The 20,651-nt window shown below is 47.1% G+C and overlaps 1 protein-coding gene across 2 annotated transcripts in view; it reads left to right on the forward strand.

The window, feature by feature from the left end:
- NFATC2 (nuclear factor of activated T cells 2) overlaps nucleotides 1-20,651 on the forward strand; it is a gene marked incomplete at both ends in the record, with an annotated part of 72,574 nt that overhangs the window by 41,329 nt on the left and 10,594 nt on the right. For both annotated transcript variants that reach the window (XM_082292575.1, XM_082292576.1), the window contains 3 exons: nucleotides 2,502-2,557; nucleotides 3,521-3,647; nucleotides 5,184-5,876. In XM_082292575.1, the coding sequence (XP_082148701.1) occupies nucleotides 2,502-2,557; nucleotides 3,521-3,647; nucleotides 5,184-5,876 (876 nt within the window). The remainder of the gene's footprint in view (nucleotides 1-2,501; nucleotides 2,558-3,520; nucleotides 3,648-5,183; nucleotides 5,877-20,651) is intronic.

Consider the following 20,651-nt stretch of genomic DNA (forward strand, 5'->3'; position numbering starts at 1 on the left):
TGCTTATTCTCATTCTTACTTTTGACCCACACAGACTTTGGACTCAGCCTGAACATCATTTGATATTTATGGATGGTTTCATTAGCTTTTAGTGCAATTTCGGTGGCTCAGTTACTAAATCAAATCCCCTGTGGTTGTGGTTGCATGTGTTCCACAGGCTTCCTGAATGTGGCAGATGACTTGGAGGCCCATTTCTACTTTAGTTTATGCATTTTGGACCAACAAATCCTTTTGATTTCCACCTTCTTCGTGAAGTTAGTGCCGTTATTATCTGCACAGACTGTTTGAATTTAGCAGTACGGAAACAAAGATGAAAACATTCTGCCTGGAGCAAAACCAGTGTCAAATATTCCTGCTTGGCTGTCTCGTTGTTGTCAGGACATCTTCATATGGCATTGCTGAGACAGCTCTGATGTGTGTCTCTTACATTATGACATATTTTCTTTTTCCTTTTCCCTCCTCTTTTCCTCAGAGAACTCTAAAACTTTATCCTTTGGGGTTTTTCTGGAGTGTGGGGAGGTTCCTTAACACATACGGTGATGGTTTCTTTTCACAAATTTCACCTAGAAGAGGAATCCCCCCACTGAGCATTTGCTGCCTTGTCATCAGGCAAGGATTTCTGGATTAACCCCCCAGTATTTTGGCTTCCCCCTTCCCTGTTTGCTGTCTCAACAGCAGCAAGGAGTTGGCTGCATTCACAGGGTTATAGATTGAATATAGTAGTGGCCAGAGTGAGTGCTTATGTTAAATGACATTAAATAATGGAATATTTTCCATGCCTTTGTGCTGGTCCCTTGGGATGTGCTGGCTCCAGTGAGAGCTTTGCTGAGGCCATCCCAGCCCCAGCAGCCACTTAGCCCCACGTTAGAAAAGACAACTGACTCACGGGGGGAACGTAACACAAAAAAAAGAGACAAAACTCAGAGTTGTTCAGTGTTCCCTCCTTGCAGCGGGAGCAGCTGGAAGCCTGATCTCCTGATGGAGCCACACTTCCAGCTATTCCTTGGCTGTCTCCATTGCCCAGGGAAGGATTGGGGTGAGGGAGCCCATCCCGAGGGGAGGGAGGGATGTGGGCCATGACCTCCAGGAAAGGCTGCCTGTCCCCAGTGTGTGTGAGCAGGGCCCAGCAGGGCTGTCCCAGGGGTGGGGTGCTGGGCAGGTGAGGCTCTGTCCCACTGGGCTGAGGGGACACGGAGCTGGGGCACACAGGGACCCCGGGGCTGCGTCCTGGCCACGGAGCCCAGCTGGGGAAGGGCTGCCTGGAGAGCCTGGCACATCTGTCAGCTCATTGTCTGGGCCCAGCACAGAACAAAGAGCACAACAACAGAAAAAATGCAAAATGCATTTAAAAATACTCTTTCATTTCCCTTTTTGCCAGAAGCAGAAGTACTTAAATAACAGAGGACAAAAGCAGCTCTTGCAGAACTTCCAAGAGTTGGGAAAAATAAAAAGCCCTGTGAGAAGGACAGGGTTTGGGAGATTTTCCCCCTTGTCCTGCCTGGTCTGGGGAACCCCCTGAGCAGCCAGCACTGCTCCCCCTAAAGCAGACAGCAGCCTCCTGGCTGCAGCATTCCCAGTCCTGTCAGGTCCTTGGGATACGTGTCCCCTGGCCAGTTTAAAAGCAAGCTTTCAGAAAGGTATGAGGCAATCTTTTTCTGCCCATCAGTATTTTTCTTCTGCAAATTGCTTGGCTAAAAGGCTCAATGGAATATAAAAATCAAAGGGATAAAGATTAAAATCTAAAAAAAAATTAAGGAAAGCCCTGCAAAAAATGTTTCAAGATTTAAGGAATATTTATAAGCAGAGGAAGCACCCAGTCTATACATGAATGTCCTGTCACTGCTGATACACTCTTACAGCCCAGGGGTTACTTTGGTGATATTCCATACAGAGGGATCAAATTTTATTTTCCTCTGTAAATATAATTTTGTCTAACTCAGAATGGAGACAAGCTGCATGGATGTAATAATTAAGGGCAGGAAGGCTTGCAGTGGTTCAGGGTAGAGGCTGTCACACATGCAGTGAGGTGCTTTTGCACTGAGCACAGTGAATATTTGGTACTTTACCATGGCTTTAGGGCTGTCAGTGGCATTCTAGGAGAATGTTTGCTGAGCTGCTGACCCAGTGTGACCATGAACAAGTTATCTGACCTTCATGATGCCCTCCATCAGTCAGGCTGGCTGGACTCAGGCCTGGTAAAAAGCAGATGTTGCACCTGTGTTAAATATTTCATTCTTCAGTTTGGCTAATTTCTACATAAATATTTCATTTTAATATATATGTGAGCTCTTTCCTAGAGAGAGAAGTATTCAATGATGTGTTTAAATGAAATGCTGTTGCTTTTGGTTTGGACTGGGAAGGTGCTTGAAATTAAGCCCACTTTGAGAGCTTTGCTAACTTGATGCCCTAATTTGTCGCTTTTTTTTTTAAATTTTAATAAGTCAAGTTCTATGATGTAAAAAAAAAACCACAGAGGGGTTAATATTGTGATATTCTTCTAGATGGGCAGCAGATCTGGGAAATGGAGGCAACGGTGGACAAAGATAAGAGCCAGCCTGTAAGTATGCAAAGCACTGGGTGTCCTCTCGTGCACCTTCTGGGGAGCAAGTTGTGTTCAAGGGGGAGCTTCCAGAGAGCATCTCAAAAGCAGAAAGAGCAGCAATGGTGAACAAATGTCCAATGCTGCAGCAGTACATGTGCTGCAGAAAGAAACCATTCATGCAGCAGCAGCCCCCAGCAAACAGAGTCACTGCTGGATCTGTGTCCTGCAGACTCCACGGTGCCAGCCCAGGCTCTGCAGGATGCTGTCCTGCCTTCCCTGGCCCCTGGGTGCCAGCCCAGGCTCTGCAGGATGCTGTCCTGCTTTCCCTGGCCCCTGGGTGCCAGCCCAGGCTCTGCAGGATGCTGTCCTGCCTTCCCTGGCCCCTGGGTGCCGTGTCCTTTGCAGGACAGGGTTTGTCCTGCAGGAGTTCAGATGAACACTAATCTTTGGAGGCAATGAGCCTCTTTGTTCCCTTTGTTGCTGGGACCTTGCTGTGGGCAGGCAGATCTTTCAGGAGCCAGCAGTGACACTGCCATGGGCCGTGCCTGCCCCGCTGGCAGCAGGGAGCTGCCCAAGCACTGGGGTCTGGCTGTGTGTCAGTAGAAAGCCTATAGAATAATGGAGTTATTCTGACAAAAAGAGGGAATTCTGCAGTGCACACTCATTTATCAAGCACTGTGGGATTAGCAGTGCTTCTGCATTTATCACCATTTCATGTTTCATTTGTAGCTGAGACTTCTCTCTCCAAGTTCAGGACAGCACCAAGTTCCAGAGGGATACAGTCCCTAGAAACCAACTTGCCAGTACCAAAATCTTCTGATCTTTCACCATCTGCCCTTTTTTCTCATACCCTTCTTTATAGGGATGAATAGGGAGATTTCTCTTGTTATGCCTGCAGATATAGCAAGGGGAGCTGCACACAAAAATCCCTGCTCAGCCCCAGTAGGTGATTCCTTGTTGTCCCCTGCCTCATTTCAGAGCATGCTTTTTGTGGAGATTCCCGAGTACCGGAACAAGCACATCCGCACAGCCGTGAAGGTGAACTTCTATGTCATCAATGGCAAAAGAAAAAGAAGCCAACCCCAGCATTTCACCTATCACCCAGGTAATTCTCAGGGACAGAGCCACTTGTCTTATTTCATGAGCAAGATTTGATTTTCTGCTCTGTTGTTTTCTTGCTGTTCTTTGAGGAGCCAAACGTTGCTGATTTAGTTCAGCTCAGCACTCAACAGCTGCTTGGTTTAAAGGATGCCTGTGATTTATGATCAGGATTTCCATCACTTTGGGGTGGCAGCTATCTCAGTTATCTTGGCAATGGGCTGATGCTGCCCTATTCACTTGATGGAAGTTTGCCAGGAGCCTCAGTGGGAACAGGCTCAGTCTGGGACATGATGTGACCCTCAAAACCATGAGTGTTGCCTTCTCTGACGTGTCCAGCAATAAGAAAACACCAGATCTGGGAAAGGGCTTGGGATGGAGGAAGGCAAGCAATATATATTCTTTAGAATGAGACTACTTGAGAAAAATATGAATGCTTTTCTGATGTTCTTCCTCCGGGGATTGGTGAGCCATGTCACAATAAATGCAACAGGATTACGAAGGAGATTCCCAGAATTTCCCAGCTTTGGCTTGGAGAAAAATATTGTGAGAAAATCACAGTATTGTGTTTGTGGAAACCAGAAAGCACAAAATAACAGCACCAGGTTTTATGCAAGCTTCAAATGATGTCTTAATTTGACTTGTCTCTAAAGAGAGGCAAAACGTTTGTTCAGACTCTTTATTTTGGTCTCCTCCAGCCTGAAAATCTCTGGTTCTCTCCCTGAATTTATGAACTCTATAGGGTGTCACCAATGTGAAGGTTTTGTACAGTTGCTAAATTGTTCTGCTCTGGAATGGTATTGAGAAGCACACTTCCATCTCAATACAATCCCTAAAACAGACCACTTAGGAGAAGGAATCTTTACTTCCAAAAAGGAATGTTGCGTGACCACTTTATGGTTTCCATTGTGTGGTGTTTCTGTAGTGTTTTGGGAAAGATTTGACAAACAAAATCATTGGAAATGTAGAGGACCATCATTTACCCCACCAGGATTCACACAACTCTTACTAAATCATGGTCTTTTAAATGATGGTGTCAGACAGGTCTTCAGCTCTCTGCGCTGAGGAAACCTTGTGCAGTGGAGACAAAAGCTCTAGAATAGTTCAGCTCTGCCTTTGGTCACTCGTTAAATGTCTGACAGAAAGATGGGGAGTTGTTTATGTCCTGGGATTTATATTGGTTCAGTCTTCCTTTGAGATGGAAGTACTACATGTAACACCTATCTATGACTTCTTATTTTGTCTGTGTTCCAGAACAGCCCTTAAATGAATTAAAATAGGAGCTGGAGTGTTGAATTTTTCAATTTTAGCAATTTGTGGTTCGTTAGTACGTTAAAGATTTTTCAAGAAGCTCTTAGCACAGAGTGCTTTGAAGAATCTTTGCCATGGTTGCATGTGGGTGATTTATTAAACTCAGTGCTTGTGACGTGAATTTAGACACACAAATCTTGTAAAAGGCTTAAATCTCTTATTACTTCAAGGAAAACCTCTCTGTTTCTCCTCAGCTCGTTACGAATAATGTCCTTTGCATGCTTTATTCTAGTACCATCAATCAAAACAGAGCCCATTGATGACTATGATCCAGCCTTAATCTGCAATACAGTACACAGTGCTCTGGGGACAGTAACACAGCCTTACTATTCACAGCACACAATGGCCACCGAGTCCCCTTCCTGCCTCGTGGCCACTATGGCTCCTTGCCAGCAGCTGCGCTCAGGCCTTTCCTCTCCCGACTCGCGGTACCACCAGCAGAACCCAGCTGTGATTTACCAAAGGAGCAAGAGCCTGAGCCCCAGCCAGCTGGGCTACCAGCAGCCCAACCTGATGGCCACACCAGTTGCCATTGCAGATGCCCACAGGTCCGTGCTGGTGCACGCTGGTTCTCCAGCCCAAACATCAGCCGTGCTGCACCACTCCCCAGGCCACCAGCAGCCTTCTCCTGTGATCCACTACTCTCCAACCAACCAGCAGCTGAGGTGTGGAAGCCACCAGGAGTTCCAGCACATCATGTGCTGTGAAAATTTCACATCCAACGTGTCGAGATCCAGCCAGCCCCAGGCCAGCCAGGCCCAGAGGCTGAGCCCCAGTTCGTACCCCACCGTGATCCAGCAGCAGGCGGCCCCAGGCCAGCGGGCAGCCAAGAATGGGCCACCAGGGAGTGACCAGAAGGAGGTGCTGCCAGCAGGAGTGACCATCAAGCAGGAGCAGAACCTGGACCAGGCGTACCTGGATGATGGTAAGTGCTGTGTTTCTCTCTCGGGACGTTTGTTGGAGGGAGGGGGCAAGGTCAGAGTTCTCAATGCGCCTGTTCCTCGGCGTGGCCTCCTTTGATGGGTGTGGACATTTGCTGTGCATTCAGGCTGGATTTGGGTCTTTCATTAGGTGCATTTTTGGTAGAAGGCAAAGCACTTTGGCCACTCACCCACAGAAACCCTCTGCTTGCTCTGTGCCACAGGCTCAGCTGCCAGGTTGAGCTGGTCCCATTTTGTTTCCATTTGCCAAAGGTTCCATTGCCAGTTTGGAAGATGGCAGATCTGAAACGAAATGCACTTCTTAATTATTTTATTATATTTTTCATATCAAGGCAAAGTCCACTTTGTAAAATGCTCTGTACATTTTGTACCAGAAAAAAGCCCATTGAGCAGTCTATCAAGGCCTGTAATGAATGGGGTAGTGCTGCAGGCAAAACCATTGCAGATGTTCTAGATGAACAGTGGGACATTGATAAGTAAAACAATGCTGTTTCTTTGTTGTGAGCCAGCTGATTTAGCCTTTAGGAATGAACATAATTTAGAGTAAAGCTTTCTTTGAACATATCCTGCTTCTTCTTAGGTAGGCAGCTATTGGCAGTCTGGTTGATTGGTTCTTTTATTAAAGCACGTTCCTGGCAGGAGGAAATCAATGCAAAATTAATAGTGCAGCTGGACACTGCAATCACAGAGACCAGCAGCAAGCCCAACATTGATTTTAGTGGGGGCAGAGTGAGGCTGCTGGATATATTGCTGCAAATACAGGATGTACTTGTGCAGGAAGTACAGAGCTGATTGTCTCGTATGGGAACTCTGCTCTCCTCTCAGTCCAGGCAATTGCAGGCTTGGTCTCCTGGATGTGCACCAGGATGTGCTCTAAGCACCCATTAGCTTGGGATTCTTACTGCACTTAACTCACCTGGAGTTGTGAAATTGTGCCTGTGAAAGTTTGGCTTTCTTCAGCTGGGTCCTGGTGCTCTGTATCATGTGCAGCCTTCACTGCTGGGTTTGTGGGCAGAGTAGAGTTTGGATGGTTTCCTCTGTTAGCTGTGTTTGCAGAGCTGATGCAGCTTTGGTGCCATCGCAGTAACATCTGGAGAGTTTTTACTGGTTCCCTTCTCTGAGCAGGAGATTTAGGAGAACTATAACTGAGGAGATTCACTTTCCATTCAGGGAACTGGGCATGGTAACAAAGCAAGAGAATCTTTCTAACAGGAGAACTAAACACTGTCGTTTAAGGTAATTTTAATATGAGAAGCTGAGAGATTCTTCCACATTTCTAAAAATACTTGGCACACACCTTGTAAAAGAAAGAAAAAAGAATCTTGAAGTAAAAGCTAACTTCAAAGTCAGGCCAAAGTCCACTTAAAAGAATTCCCAAGATGGACTGCAAAATTAATTTTTTTAATCAGGCCAGTGACACCCACCTGCAGCCCAGCTCACCAAGGATGCGCTCACCCTCCCTGCTAAGAGGAGCCATTAGGCAGAGCAGCAGCAATTAATAATGAAATCCCAGGCTTTTCCTTGGCTGACTGGATCATCTTGAACTGATTTCAGCCAGAGATTAATTTATCAATCATGTCACCCAAATCAGGCCAGGCAGGATGGGTCACTTGCAGTCTCTTACTGACCTCAGTGAGTTTACATCAGCTGCAAGTGTGACTTGGAGAATTGTGATTTACTTTAGGGCTTTGCAAAGCATTTCATTCTGAAATGCTCAGGACTTGAATTGAAAAGCCACATTGTTTGCTGCTGGGGAAAAGTGACTCAGAACATAACAAAAGCCATGTTTTTCCTGACTAGAAAGTTTGGTTTTCTGCTTTATAGTATTAAAAGAAAGCAAACCCAAAGGATTATGGAGGCTTTTCCCTCGAATCCCTTTTATCCAGAAAGCTCTTCTGAGATAAAGTGAGCTGTTAAGTCTTGCTGTGATTTTCACAGACAAACACTGAGCTGGTGCTTCCCCAGGCAGGCTTGGCATGAGCCAAGTGCTGCTGCTGCTGCTGCTGCCCAGGCTCTTGGGCAATCACTGCTTGGTGTCTCTCGCTTCCCTTCCCCCATCTTCCTCCTCTCTCTTCCTTGTTCTCCTTTCTCCAGAGTTCTGCTGACAGTCCAGCTTTCATCCCTTTGCTGCTGTAGCCTCCTCTCATCAGCTCTTGCCCGCTGCCTTCATGGTTAACACACAGCCTTGGTGTTTTGGACTTTGTTTCTATTCTGAGCTTTGCCGCAAACTTCATGAGTGACCTGGACATGCCCCACGCTGTTGGTTCCTCATTCCTGGAGCTGGTGCCACTCAGAGTGGGCATGCTGAGAGTGCTGGGGCTGTCCTGGGTGTGACCAGAGCAGAGCATCCCATAGCTGACACCATTGTTACTTCTCTTCAGCTCTCTCAGCTTCCTGATGTCACTGCTGGCAGGACCACTCATTATTTTCTTCCCTTTCCTGCTGTAAAAAATATGTTATTTGTCCTTCTTCGGGCAACCATGGTTTGGTTTTGCTCAGAGCCTTCACTGCTCCACAGGGTTCATAATACTGGGAACTCAGCACACTTAACCTGCTCACCCCTGCCTTGAAAAGATAAGAGCTGTTCCCCCCTCTGCAGGAGGATTCCAGCCTGTGGGCTCTCGAGATTGAGTGCAGCCAAACCAGCCTGGGCCTCAAGGCAGGTGATGACAAATCTTTATCCATCTTCTCGGGTGGGTTTTGCCATGTGCCAGGAGCTCTTTGTGCAGAGCTGCACAGCTGGTACCACCCACAGCCCCCTGGTGATAACTTCAGCAGATCTGTAGCTGGTTTGTGACCCTACTGCAGGAGTCCAGACCTGCCATGTGCTTTCTTGGAAGAAGACACTGGCCCCTCTTCTCCTCTTGCTGGTGCAGCCTCAGAGAGGAGGTGCCCAGCCCAGCCTGTGCTGCCTTCTTGCAGCTTCCCAGCCTTCCCCTCCCAGACAGAATTACAAAACAGGGTTACTGGAAGGAAGGCTCCACTATCCAGTCAGAGAGGGTGGATTTGGATATGCACCCATCGCAAGTTCAACATTCCCACACATGACTGCCTTCATACACTTACTCCTCCATATTTCTCTGTAAAAAAAAAATATATCTGTAACTTTTTGTTATCACATAGTGTGAAGAATCTGCAGAGGAAGGGTCTGTTCCTGAAAAATTGACAGGGAAACCTTAGTTACACACCTCTGCCCCACAGATTCAGTACTGTTGGAATTACTTTAGGAGTGACGATCCCCTGCATGTCAGGAGATCCTTCAGGATGCATCAGGTGTGCAGGCTAGTGCTGGCAAGCAGGGATCACCTTCAAATGCAAGTGAAAGCCATAGGGTGACAGAGTGATAAGCTCGTTTCAGCCAAGGCTTCATCTTAATATTATTCATAACCAAACCGCCCACAATGGTAAAAGTTACCCAAACAACCACATAAATATGTTGACAAATAGAGCTTAGTTCCTCTAGCACCCTCAGAGCAATGAGATTAACTCTTTAAAGCACAAACCCAGTTAAAAATGTAATTCTTTGCAGCACTGTCTGCACCCCCTGGTGGGGCAGGATCGAGAGGGGGCTGGGGGCACTGATTGTGCTCCTCCTGCAGAGCCAGAGGGCTCCTGTGCAGCCCTGGGGAAGCAGCTCAGCTTCCAGGAACTGGTGGGCCAGTTCCCCATCTGGGACACAGACACAGGGCTCACTTCCATGCACAGATCATGCTGGTGTAGCTTGTCTTGAGTGTTATCAGCTTGCCAGCCCTAGATTGAGATCTCTTCGGTTCAGCTGTCAGGCTGAACTTTGCAAAGAAGAATGATTGTCATTATTCAAATAGTAACTGTCTAACCACATCTGACACTCTGAAGTGCCTGCTGGATACAGCAGCTCTAAATTATTTTTGGTGCACAGCAATCTCTTTTTGGGAGGAGAAGAGCAAGGCAGATGATGTGTAGTGGTTTATCAGGCTGCTGATCAGTGGAGATGTTTTATAGTGAGCTCAGGTATTTCGCAGAAAACTTCAGCCATGTCAGATATTTCTCAAGAAAATGGCTGTGCAGGATGTGCCGTGTGGTCCTTGCACATCACCCAGCACTTTGGATCACCTCCATGACAAGCAGTGTGCTCCTTTGTGCAGTTTTGCTCATCCAGCAGCACTCAGAGTGTGTTACATCCCTGCATTTCCTTTGTGTGTTCTTTCATTCAGCAACAATCCTTAGTCTGTCCCCATGGTACTGTGAAATGAAACTCAAATCCCTTCTTCGTGTTCAGGAGGAAGCTTTCTTTTCTGGCCAGCTCTGTTCTCCTTGGGCAGGGAGTACCTCCAGGAAACCCTGGCTCTCCTGGGACTGTCAGCCCAGAGTGCTGCTCCAGGACCGAGCTCCTTCCTGCCAGGGAGTCCTCAGGGCTCTGGCTGGATGCTGGCACGTCCTGAGCTCCCGCTGCCCTCCCCAGCCCTGCACGTGGATGGAGGGGGTGGCACGGAGCTCCTGCCAGCTGGGGGTTCCAGTGGGAAACCCTCTGAGCACTGGAGCTGCACTGGCAGGGCCAGGGGTCCTGCCTGCCTGGAGAGAAGCTGCTTTTCTCCCTAAACACTGTAGTGAGCCCATCCACAGAAAGCACAGAAGATGGTGGCTTTAGGGGCATCTTTTAGGTTGGTTTGTAGTTGTTTTCATCTTGTGTCCATGCACAGAGTTTAACAGCAAGACAGAGCAGAGGGGAAATGTTCTTGTTTCCTGGCATTTTAGACAGGAGCGAATTTGAATCCTTCAAATGGGCTGGGGTTCAGTTTCGAGCAACAATTTGCATCTAAAAAAGCCATGCTCTGTTTTTAATTAGAACTACTTTTCATAGAAGGTGTGGTCACTTCTGCTCAGGCAGAGTTTGACTAAGAGTGAAGCCTGTATGTTCTCCAAAACATTCTGCTCAAACACTCTAGCAAATCTATGTATTCATCAGACTCATTCCTGAAGCTCTGACTCACATTATTACAGATTTTCTGTTCTCTGCTGGGACCTTGCAGCACTCCCTGGGTACACTGCAGTTTTTTTTTTGGATCACTGCTCTTGTGGCTTTGTGTTGTGTTAGGATCTGCATGCCCCCATCCTATGGCAGAGTCTTGCTTTTCTAAAGGCAATATAAAAAGAGAACAAAAAGGTAGTTCTGCTCCCAAAACCCTGTAGTCTGTTGGCAGGAAGTAGAAAGATCAGTCTGTTAGAAGGAAGATCTGGGTTGAGTCTGAGCTTGGTCTTCAAGCAAAGTATTTAATTTCCCTGTACTTCAGTTTACCATTATTAAACAGTATCTTATCCTCCCCTCTAGTTAATTAATTAATTCATGTTAGTAACACACATGGATTCTCAGAAAAATCCCTACACTTGCATACCTGAATAAGAACTGAGTCTCTTCACTGTTATGGCAGGCTCCATCTGATCTTGCTCTTCACCTCTAGAAACAATTCATTATTAAAAAGTTCAGACACATCCAGCCCCATTTGAAGACTGCCCTTTCCCCAGCAGCCTTTTTGAGCAGCTGCCTCAAAGCATGCAAACCAAAACAAAGCGAGAAAAAGAAAAACCCATACATCCCAAATCAGCAGTAGAGGAAGGAAGAAAATGAATCAAGTGATTAAAACCATAGTTCCACTGGCACCTCTTTGTTCTCGAGCTCAGGAATCTTTAATTGGTGCAGTAAGTGCCCAGAGGCGAGTTGTGTCACAAAGCATTTCCTGTGCTGAGAACATGCAGAGCCCATTAGGAGCCCAGTGCTGCTCTGAGGGGCACATGGGCACTGCTGCCTCCTCCGTGGGCAGGGTCCCCCCAGGACCTGCTGCCCCAAGTCAATAAAGGCCCGTTCTAGGGATTTGGGGTGGAAGGCATGTCCCTGTTTTTGAGGGCTGACTGTTATCAGCTGAAAGCACTCAGTTTTCAGGAGGCATCAAGCAATTTTCAATGATAGTTTTGAAATACTGGCAAAGAGTTACTTGAAAAAAATAACTTGTTCGTGCAGTTGGGAATTGAAAGCTTCTAAACCACAATAAAGTCCTTTCCCAGACTTACTGTCCATTTACTCCAAGCTCATGGCATTCCTTAGTCAGTCTGAATCACAGGCAGCAGACAGCTCTTACAAAGGAGACCATAGACACCCATCTGTTGGAAGACATCTGCCAAAATGGACCATACATTTACTTTTATTCCCTCAATCCACTTTCAATTTAAAGGGATAATAACAATAACATTTTTCACTCCAGTGACACTATTCATCCAGCATAGGGAAATGGTCACGAATTAAAATTATTCCACTGCAGAAAGAGGCAGACAAGCTTTTCCCCAGCTCTCACAGATGGATGAAGCAGGATCAGAGCTTTTGAGGGACTTGGCTCCAGCTGAGGCAAAAAGTCAGTGGTAAAACCGTGACTTTCCTGGAGAATCCCAGACTTGCAGGTGCCCCCAGGTGTGCAGGAGCTGCTGCAGCACTGGCTGTGCTGTAGGTGGTTAAAACATGTTGCAGTAAAGGGAGGGACTGGCAGAGCTCCTCCCTCCTTTTCCTGCCTTTCCACAGGCTCACTCCTTTCATGCTGTATCCATCATAGAATTGTAGGTGCTTTCTAGCAGTGAGCGTTGATGGCTGGCAGGTCACTGTCCCTGGGGTCAGGTGTGTCTGCCAGAAACATTCTGATTTCTTGGGCAGAGTCTGGAGACAGAGCAAAGCTGTTGTGTGAGCAAGTGCAGGGTGCAAGGAGAAGGGGTCAGCAATCCTCCTGCAAGCTGGGAGTGATACTGGGTGCTTCGCACGGAAATTCTTTCAGTTCAGTCAAAATCATAACTGTTTTGACAAAGTTTTTAAAAACGGGGACTTTGGTGATGAGAAATGCGCAGCTAGAAAATGGTTTATAACAAAACTGTGCAAAGCAGGAAAGGGGATTAACTCATTCTAGCGTTAAATTCTCCGTTTTGCGTGGAACCAGAGAAGTGCTCTCTGGGAGCCTTGAACAGGGCTTGCTTTACACTCCAGCAGCTCACCACAGAACTGCGCTGGTTGAGGTGGTTGGGGTTTTTTTTAAGTTTTCTTTTGCTAACACAGCTATTATGGTAAAAAGCCTTGCAGAGACACAGCTCTGCCGGTGTAAAAACCCTGGAATCAGCACAGCTCAGGCCAAGTCAGGGAACCACCGGCAGCCCTTGCACTGAAGGGGCTGTACTGGGGTGAGTGTGCACGGGCAGGGCGTTTGTTCCAGCAGTGCCAGGGCTGCTCAGCTGGGGCAGCTGATAGAATGGATGTGAACATGAGGGGGAATAGAAGGGATCTTCCCATGACAGGAGTGGCACGAGCTCAGCCTGGTCTGTTGATCACCTTCAAATGAATCCCAGTAATTCCCAGCGAAGGTGATGCAATGAACTGGGTTCATTTATAGGAGCGGGCGTTGCTGATGGGGGTTGTAGCTGCAGCAAGGTGTGTATTTGCCCTCACAAATAGGGAGGGGGACAAAATCCTTTTAGCTCCCCTTCAGAATGAGCATGATGCAATTGAATATAATCAGTGACCTGGCTCACATCCACATGGCAGCTCAAGGCTTTTGCTAATTCTTTGCAATTTCATTGCAGTTCTTGGAATATTAATAGCAATTTAAAAGTTTCTGTGCAGGTAACTGTAGCAGAATATAGAGGGGTTTTTTTTTTTTCTCAATGATCTTTTCAGGTCTGATCCAAGAAAAAAACAGAACATTAAAAGTACAAACCTGGATGTTTTGGGCTTTCAAAATCCAGACAGACAAAAATGATGCTACTTTGGGGGCAGGAGGTTGATTGCATGATTTAAAAACCAATCTCATGATTGTTGGAGGCCTGACTCCTGAACCCTGAATGCCTGGGTTTGGCATTGCTGCTCTTCACAGTTTCATTTGGTACAAGTTGGGTTAATGTTAGGAATGTGCAAAGGTGGGGAAAGGGTCTTTTCTCCCCTTAAAGCTCAATGTAATAACTGGGAGGATTCAGCTCCTCCTGTAATGACTCTTGAAAAGGCAACTTGAGTCCTTTTTGAGCTGCACTTTGAAAGGTTGGGAGCAGCTGCACAGAGCCTTGCTGCTCGGAAAAGTTTGGAAAACATCTGCACATTTCTTTAACTATTGTGAAATAAAATGCCTGGCAAGAATAACCATCTTAAAGATCTACAGTCTTTTTATGGTGCAAACTGAAAGGCAGTTATAAAGCCTTCTACTGTAGAAAAATGCCTGGATTCTCAGCGTTATTCGCACAGGCAGAACTTTCTCAGCTCAGGTCACATCCTGCGAGGCAGCAGGGATAGTTGGTGGGGGACTTCTTGTTTGTATAGACCTTTTCTCTCACAAGAATGAAGATCTAAAATTGATTAACTTAAAGTCCATTTTTCTTCCACCTGTTTTTCATACTTTGTTATAAGTAACAATATAATTATTTATTCATAATCAACTATAAACCTATATATATAGTTATAAAATATAATCATTTATAATCAGTATTTATTTATAAATCTCTGGTCATTTTAAAATTAAAAATATGAGAATGAATCATCTGAATTTCCCATCCAAGTTAGTTTTCTTATGAGAACTCAGAGCAGTGAGAGCTGCTTTTCTGCCCAGCAGAAGCTGCTATGGCCTTACACTGCCCAACCATTTTATAGCTGTTTCCTCACCAGTTCCCAGAGACTCCTGTGCTCAGATTTGGATGCAGTGAGTGCTTAGAGGCATTTCGAAAGCAGACTGGACAAATGCACAAGAAGACAATGCTGCACTGGCTATGAGAGGTACTCAATGAGCTAACAGATCACTGCAGCTCCTCTGATGTGTAAAACAAGCAGTGCATCCGTAGCTGTGCCAGGGGGAGAGTCGGGGACTGGGGAAGAGCAAATACTTGGAGACCATAAAACTCCCTTCAGCACATTAGCTCCTAGTTTGGATTTTCAGTCAGGTGCTGGCTTTCATGCTCTTCCTCACTGTGTAATACAACTTTTTCTGTGTTTACCAGGAAGAAACCTAAAATGTATAAACAATGCAGTTGTGTCTGAATCATCACTCCAAGTCCCCATGCTTCAATTTTGCAAGCACAGAAATCTGGGCATACATCCAACTGGAAATTTCACAGATGACTCCTCGCTCTAAGAGGGGTCTGCACAAAAACCTGAAATCCAAGTATTCCCAACTTTGCAGGCTTTCATATTCTCCAATTTACGTGCACCTCTCCAAGGGATGCTGCAGTCTGTTTGGAATTAAAGCTCTGATCTCTCCAAATTTGCATGACTAATGGTCTGCAAATGACTTTGAAAACTTGGTCTTGAGTTGGATTTAACCCGTGTTAGGTATAAAAGAGTTAAATCTTCAGCTACTGTTGACTGGAGTCAAACCACTGAGGATCAAAGGGCTTCACCATGAGCAGCTCTTACTGACTCAGTGAGAAACAAGGCTCACACTCCCCATCTTCTTACAGGTTCTCCTAATCCACACAGTTCCCATTTTAATCAAGCCATGTCCTTTTGTGGATTTTTAATTTGGAAACTTTGCACTCCGAAATGTAAACTAAACTCTGCCTTCAGCTGAACAAACACTATTTCTTTCGAGTGAGATTGCAATTAAAACTATCTGTAGTGAGAAAAGTATTGCTGACTTCTGCCTGTGGATAGTGGAGTGATAGGCTTCCACCTGAGGGGGAATTTTTCCTCATGGATAATTGTCAGGTGTGGAAGTAAAGGTCAGAAGGGGCCGGCCCTTGCTCCCACCCAGCCGTGTTTGGCTCGCTGGGGGCCATGGGCTCTGGGAAGGGCTGGTTGTGCACCAAACACCAGAGACCCTGCACAAATAGTGGGGTGATGTCCCTGCAAAGTGCCAGCAGTGTGGTCCTTTCTCAGTGGTGACCTGCTCTGACTTTCTGCAAGGAGGCTGAAGCTCCACTCTCAACATGCAAGGAGTAACTTGGGCCAGGGCAAAAGCAGCAGTAAATTAGAGGAGTGTGAGTTTGCAATCATTCCCTCTGATCAGCTCTGCCAGGGGAGTCTAGTCAAAGATTCCCAAATTGTGGTGTGGTTTGGTTTGGTTTGGTTTGGGTTTCTTAATGAGGGATGACTTCATCACCCGTGAATGAATCGAGTCAAATGTAGGACAAATAGTGAGACACATGAATGACTCCTATGACATTTGCAGTGTCTCAATGGGTGCTGGTTTATTTAGGTGGTTTCTAAGTTTCTTTGGAAAAAGTGAGAATGACTAAAAGAAGGGGGAACCACTTCTTAAGTATGGCAGTCAATGGTGAAAGTATTGTGACAGTTAAACCTCCCTGGGTTCAATATCTGTCATTATGAGTAACACAGCGTCAGTTTTTTGGTAAGATCTCAGTTCCAGGAGACTCCACAGCCGCAAGACCAGAGGCCTGGATGATGTATCAGACACTGCATTCCTTTTGTGGTCAGATACCTCCCAGTGCTGGGTCTTCTTCAGCTGTCAGCCCATCAGTGGGCTTCCAGTTCTCCCCAGGAGGCAGCAGGGCTGTTCTCCTGAAGTGTCCCTGGTCACCAGCACAGGAACCTGTGCTTAGGGAAGTGCCCCTGTTCAAGTCACTGCAGATTAAGTCTTTATCATTTTGTACAAATTGATGTTTGCAAAGCCTGGAAATAGTCTGGACACACCAGGCGTCAGGCAGATCCAGGCTTAAGCTAGAACTGAGGCTAATTGGAGGGGGACTTTTAGCAGCTGCATTTTTTAATTCTATTTTGGGTTGTGTATCTTTCTTCCTTGAAATTGCACTACATTTTCTCTTATCTGGTTTCTTCTGCACCCTTGTTCATTTGCTTTGAGTTGGGTGCTGTCTCCTTCCTTGGAAAGCAGTCCAAGACTGCAGCATCTAGGACTCCAGCAGGCAGACCCTAAGTGAAGTTTTCAGTTGGGTAGGCTGGGTTACGTGAGGGCTCTTCTGAGGTCATCCTGCAGCTTCATACCCTCAGATAACTTAGTGGAGTTGTAACATGTGTTTCCTTTTTAAAAAAATGCCAGTGATTTTTATACAAGTTTTTCTTGAGGACAGTTTTCATAGGCTATTATTAAAACACAAAAGTAGTGCTATGTCTGTTTTAGAAATTAGTATCTCTGACCCTTTGTTTTGTACTTGGTTGCATTTCATAGCTCTTCAAAACTATTGCACATTCTAGATCAAGATTATAACTCCTCAGAATTTCAGGCTGTTCAGATAACAGTCTTGGTTTAGATGCAGCACTAAATGCTCCTCCAACTGTTTCTGTCATGCAGAAACACATTCTGTTTTCAAAACCCACTGCAGAGCGCCAGTGTCTCTGCAGGGGCTGGAAGGAGCCTCTGCCATGGGGGACATTCCAGTGCAGTCCTCGGGGACAGTACCCTGGCCAGTAATCTGGCCCTTAATCGCAGTCAGACTGCAGTATTTCCTTGGTTCCAGCAGTCTGTGTGAATAGCACAAGGCATTCATTTCCTCCTGAGCGGAGCACACGGTGGTGGCTGGGGTTTGCTGCCCACGTGGCTGCACTGCCCGAGGCCCAGCCTGGCAGGATCAGAGCCTGTGGGGTGAGGGGTTGGCAAAGGGCAGCCTCCCCCAAGCCCTCAGTGCCACAGCCAGCCTCTCGGGGATCTCTCTCCTCAAGACACCGCAGCGCTCGGATGCTCCAGTTATCTGGGGAGTCCCTGTCTGTGGCACGGAGGCAAAAATGCTTTGGCAGAGCAATAAGTGAGGAAATTAATTTTCTTGTCTTTCGAAAACAGCGTGACCATCACGCCTGGACAGATCGAATTTGTTATGATAGCAAAACAAATTCTATGGAAACCATTGTGAGCCCCGAGTGAGGCTGCCCAGGAGAGTTGGGGAAAGCCGCTTTTGTTTGTTGTGCTTGGCATCATTCTGCTCTGGATGAAGATGCTTTAATTTTGTGGGGAGACCCAAGAGAGCATTCCTCTTTTTCCATACCAGAAAGCCTTCCAAGCTGGCATAAGCGTCCCCTCTTTCCAGCTGCTCCTTTCCAAACACACTGTGCCTCCTAAAGATAGTCTTTACAGTGGCTGGGGCTGGTGGAAAACATGAAGCCTGCATGGATTAGCACAGGAATTCATTTGGGCTGACGAATTGGGTTTCCCTCTATAAACAGCAGTAGTGTTTTCATCTTCTGGACAGCACAGCCAACTTCACGTCCTCTGCTCCTCGCCCAGCCCTCTGCCTGTGTCCAGCCCAGCCGTGCTGAGAGCACAGCAAGGCCTCTTGTGGGGGATGGCAAACAGCACGTGTTCAGCGAGGTGTTTGCAGCTATCTCCCCTCTCAGACAGGTTTTTTCCAACCCTTAGAAGAGATGGTGGGGTTATTATTTGGTGGTTTGGGTTTTTTCCCCCAATTTATTTTTCTTTCCAGGTAAAAGGGAAATTAGAGTAGTCCCTTCTCCCTGGTCTAGTGGCCTTACAAGCAGCCCACACTACGTATTTGCTTTTTTACTTTGTTTAATTTCAAGTACAATGTGCTTATCATCTGCAGGAGTTAGGGATTCTCTAGGGAGGATTTTGCCTCCCTTTTTCCCCCCAGGGCCCTGCACAGCATCCCTGCCTCCAGGGCCACCCTGCCTCTGCCAGGGAAGCACCCCCAGCACAGCACTGCTCCAAATACACTTTCCTATCACTTATACTTCTTTTTATAGCTTACTTAGTAAATATAACCATGAGGGGTTATTAATCACCCCACATTGTTCCCATGGTTGCTCTGGAGGGGAAAGGTGTGAAGGCCAATTATGTGATCAGGCTGCATTGAATGGTGGTTTGTATTTATCTGACTGTTCAGTGATGGATGATTTTATCCATGTCCCTGAGTAACTGAGCATGGCTGTGGATAAAAATGGGGGATTTGGGATTCAGCTGTCAAATGGAAGAATTGTTAATGTAGTAAAGCTCTATCTGTTAACTTTATCTAATCACTGTGTTTTCACATAGATAACCCACACCCTGTTAAAGGTTTGTTCCTTGGAAATGAGTCTCAGCAAGCCCCCACCTCCTCATAACGCTGCAGTCTTCCCTGCCCTTTCAAGGCACTCTGATCCAGCCTGTTCTGTTTCTAAATCACAGCCTTTTTATAGATAACATTGATTTTACCCATCACAAGATGGGATTTTAAAAAACCAACTGCAAAAAAGCAGAAAACCTGAAATTGGGTAGCAATGCCATCATGGTTTGCAATTCTATTGATCAGTCCATATTTGTGCAGTTCCCAGTCTCCACACTCCCCTGGTGTGATTGAGTGGAGTTTAGCCCCATTCCCATCAGGGTGGTGGGGGCTGCCCAAGGGGAGCCCCAGGGTGCTCTCAGGACAGGCTTTCATGTTTAGGTCCTTCAAGCAAACTCGCTGGCTGCCAGGGGTTTGCAGCTGGAGCGTCAGCCACACAAGGCAAACAAAACCCAGCAGATTTCCAAAATGCTAACAGCTGGGTGCAGATGACACTCTTGAATTAAGAAAATAGAAAAGCCCAAAGCAGTTGTTCTCTGGCCCCTTCCCAGGCTGGGCACCTCATACCACTGGGAGAAAAAGAAAACAACTGGGGATGTTTCAGGACACCTAGAAATGACAAGGGGGGAGTCCTCACTGGCAACAGTCACCCTCCTGAGCCGCAGGAATTGCCTCTCTCTCTGGCCAGAAGGCTGCAGTCCTGTCTCTCCTGATGGTCATCCCGACCTCAGCCAGGGTCAGCAGTGACCAGACCCTCTGGAGACTCTGCTGGTTGTCTCCACTCACAGTGGTGTTTTCCCACTCAAAGATAAGCTCTGTGATTATTTTCAGTGTGGATTAGTCACGCTGAGGGGTTGCTTACAGTGCTCTTCAGGGGACCCCAGGGAAAGCCCCTGGTGTGACCCATGTGTGACACGGCCAGGGCAGAGCACGCTCCCAGCCCAACAGGATGTTGGCTGCTGACTTGGCCATGAGACATAACCCTGCTCTGCTTGAGGGGGCTCTTCCAAGGTCGCTGGTTGCTGTCAGGTCAAACGGGAAGTTTTCAGTTCTGTGATGCTCCTTCTGTCCTCTCCCAGCACCCACTGGAGCATGAACTTGCTGTGAAGTTACCAGGGCTTAGCCACCCACTTCAACTTGAGCAAATTTTAGCTTCTTGGCTGAAGAGCAGAAACACTCAGCCTCTGGGACAGTCTGTTTTATCCCGTCACTTCCATTTTTAGGTCTCCTCATGTGGCATTTTTGTAGTACCTGGGATAGTCCCTCGCCTTTACCAGGCCTGTTTTGCTGCCTCTGAGCTTGGCGATGCCATGGCCAGCAGGGAACTCCAGTGTGGTTGGAAGCGTGGCATGTGCTCACTGCCAGGCAGTCCTGCAGTGCCAGGGAACACCCAGAGCTGGCTGGGACGGGCTCTGCAGATGGACTGCAGCCCATGGCCAAGTGTCTGAGCCTCTCGAGTTGTGGGGGAGCACGGGTCAGGATGGACACGTCCTGGTGCTTTGTTTGGTTTCTCCCGTCCACTGAGCCTGTGGCAGAGTGCAGCAGCTGGTGGCACTCAGCCATCAGAGCTGTCCCCTTTTCCCAGAGCAGAGGTGGTGGCAGTGCTGTCACTCCTTGGTGGCGAGGTCCTGTCGCGGTGCTGCACGGCCACGCCAGGAGCCTTCCTCAGGTGATGCTGCGAGAGCACCCGAGGGGTCAGCACTGCCTCCCCACCATGAACCAGCCCTTACCAGTACAGAACCTTCCCCTCTCTGCCGGGCAGCCCAAAGGACATGCCCAGTCCCTGCTGCAGGGCATCTCTG

This window comes from Coloeus monedula (assembly GCF_965178545.1).
Source record: "Coloeus monedula genome assembly, chromosome: 17".
In the NCBI taxonomy this organism is placed as follows: domain Eukaryota; kingdom Metazoa; phylum Chordata; class Aves; order Passeriformes; family Corvidae; genus Coloeus; species Coloeus monedula.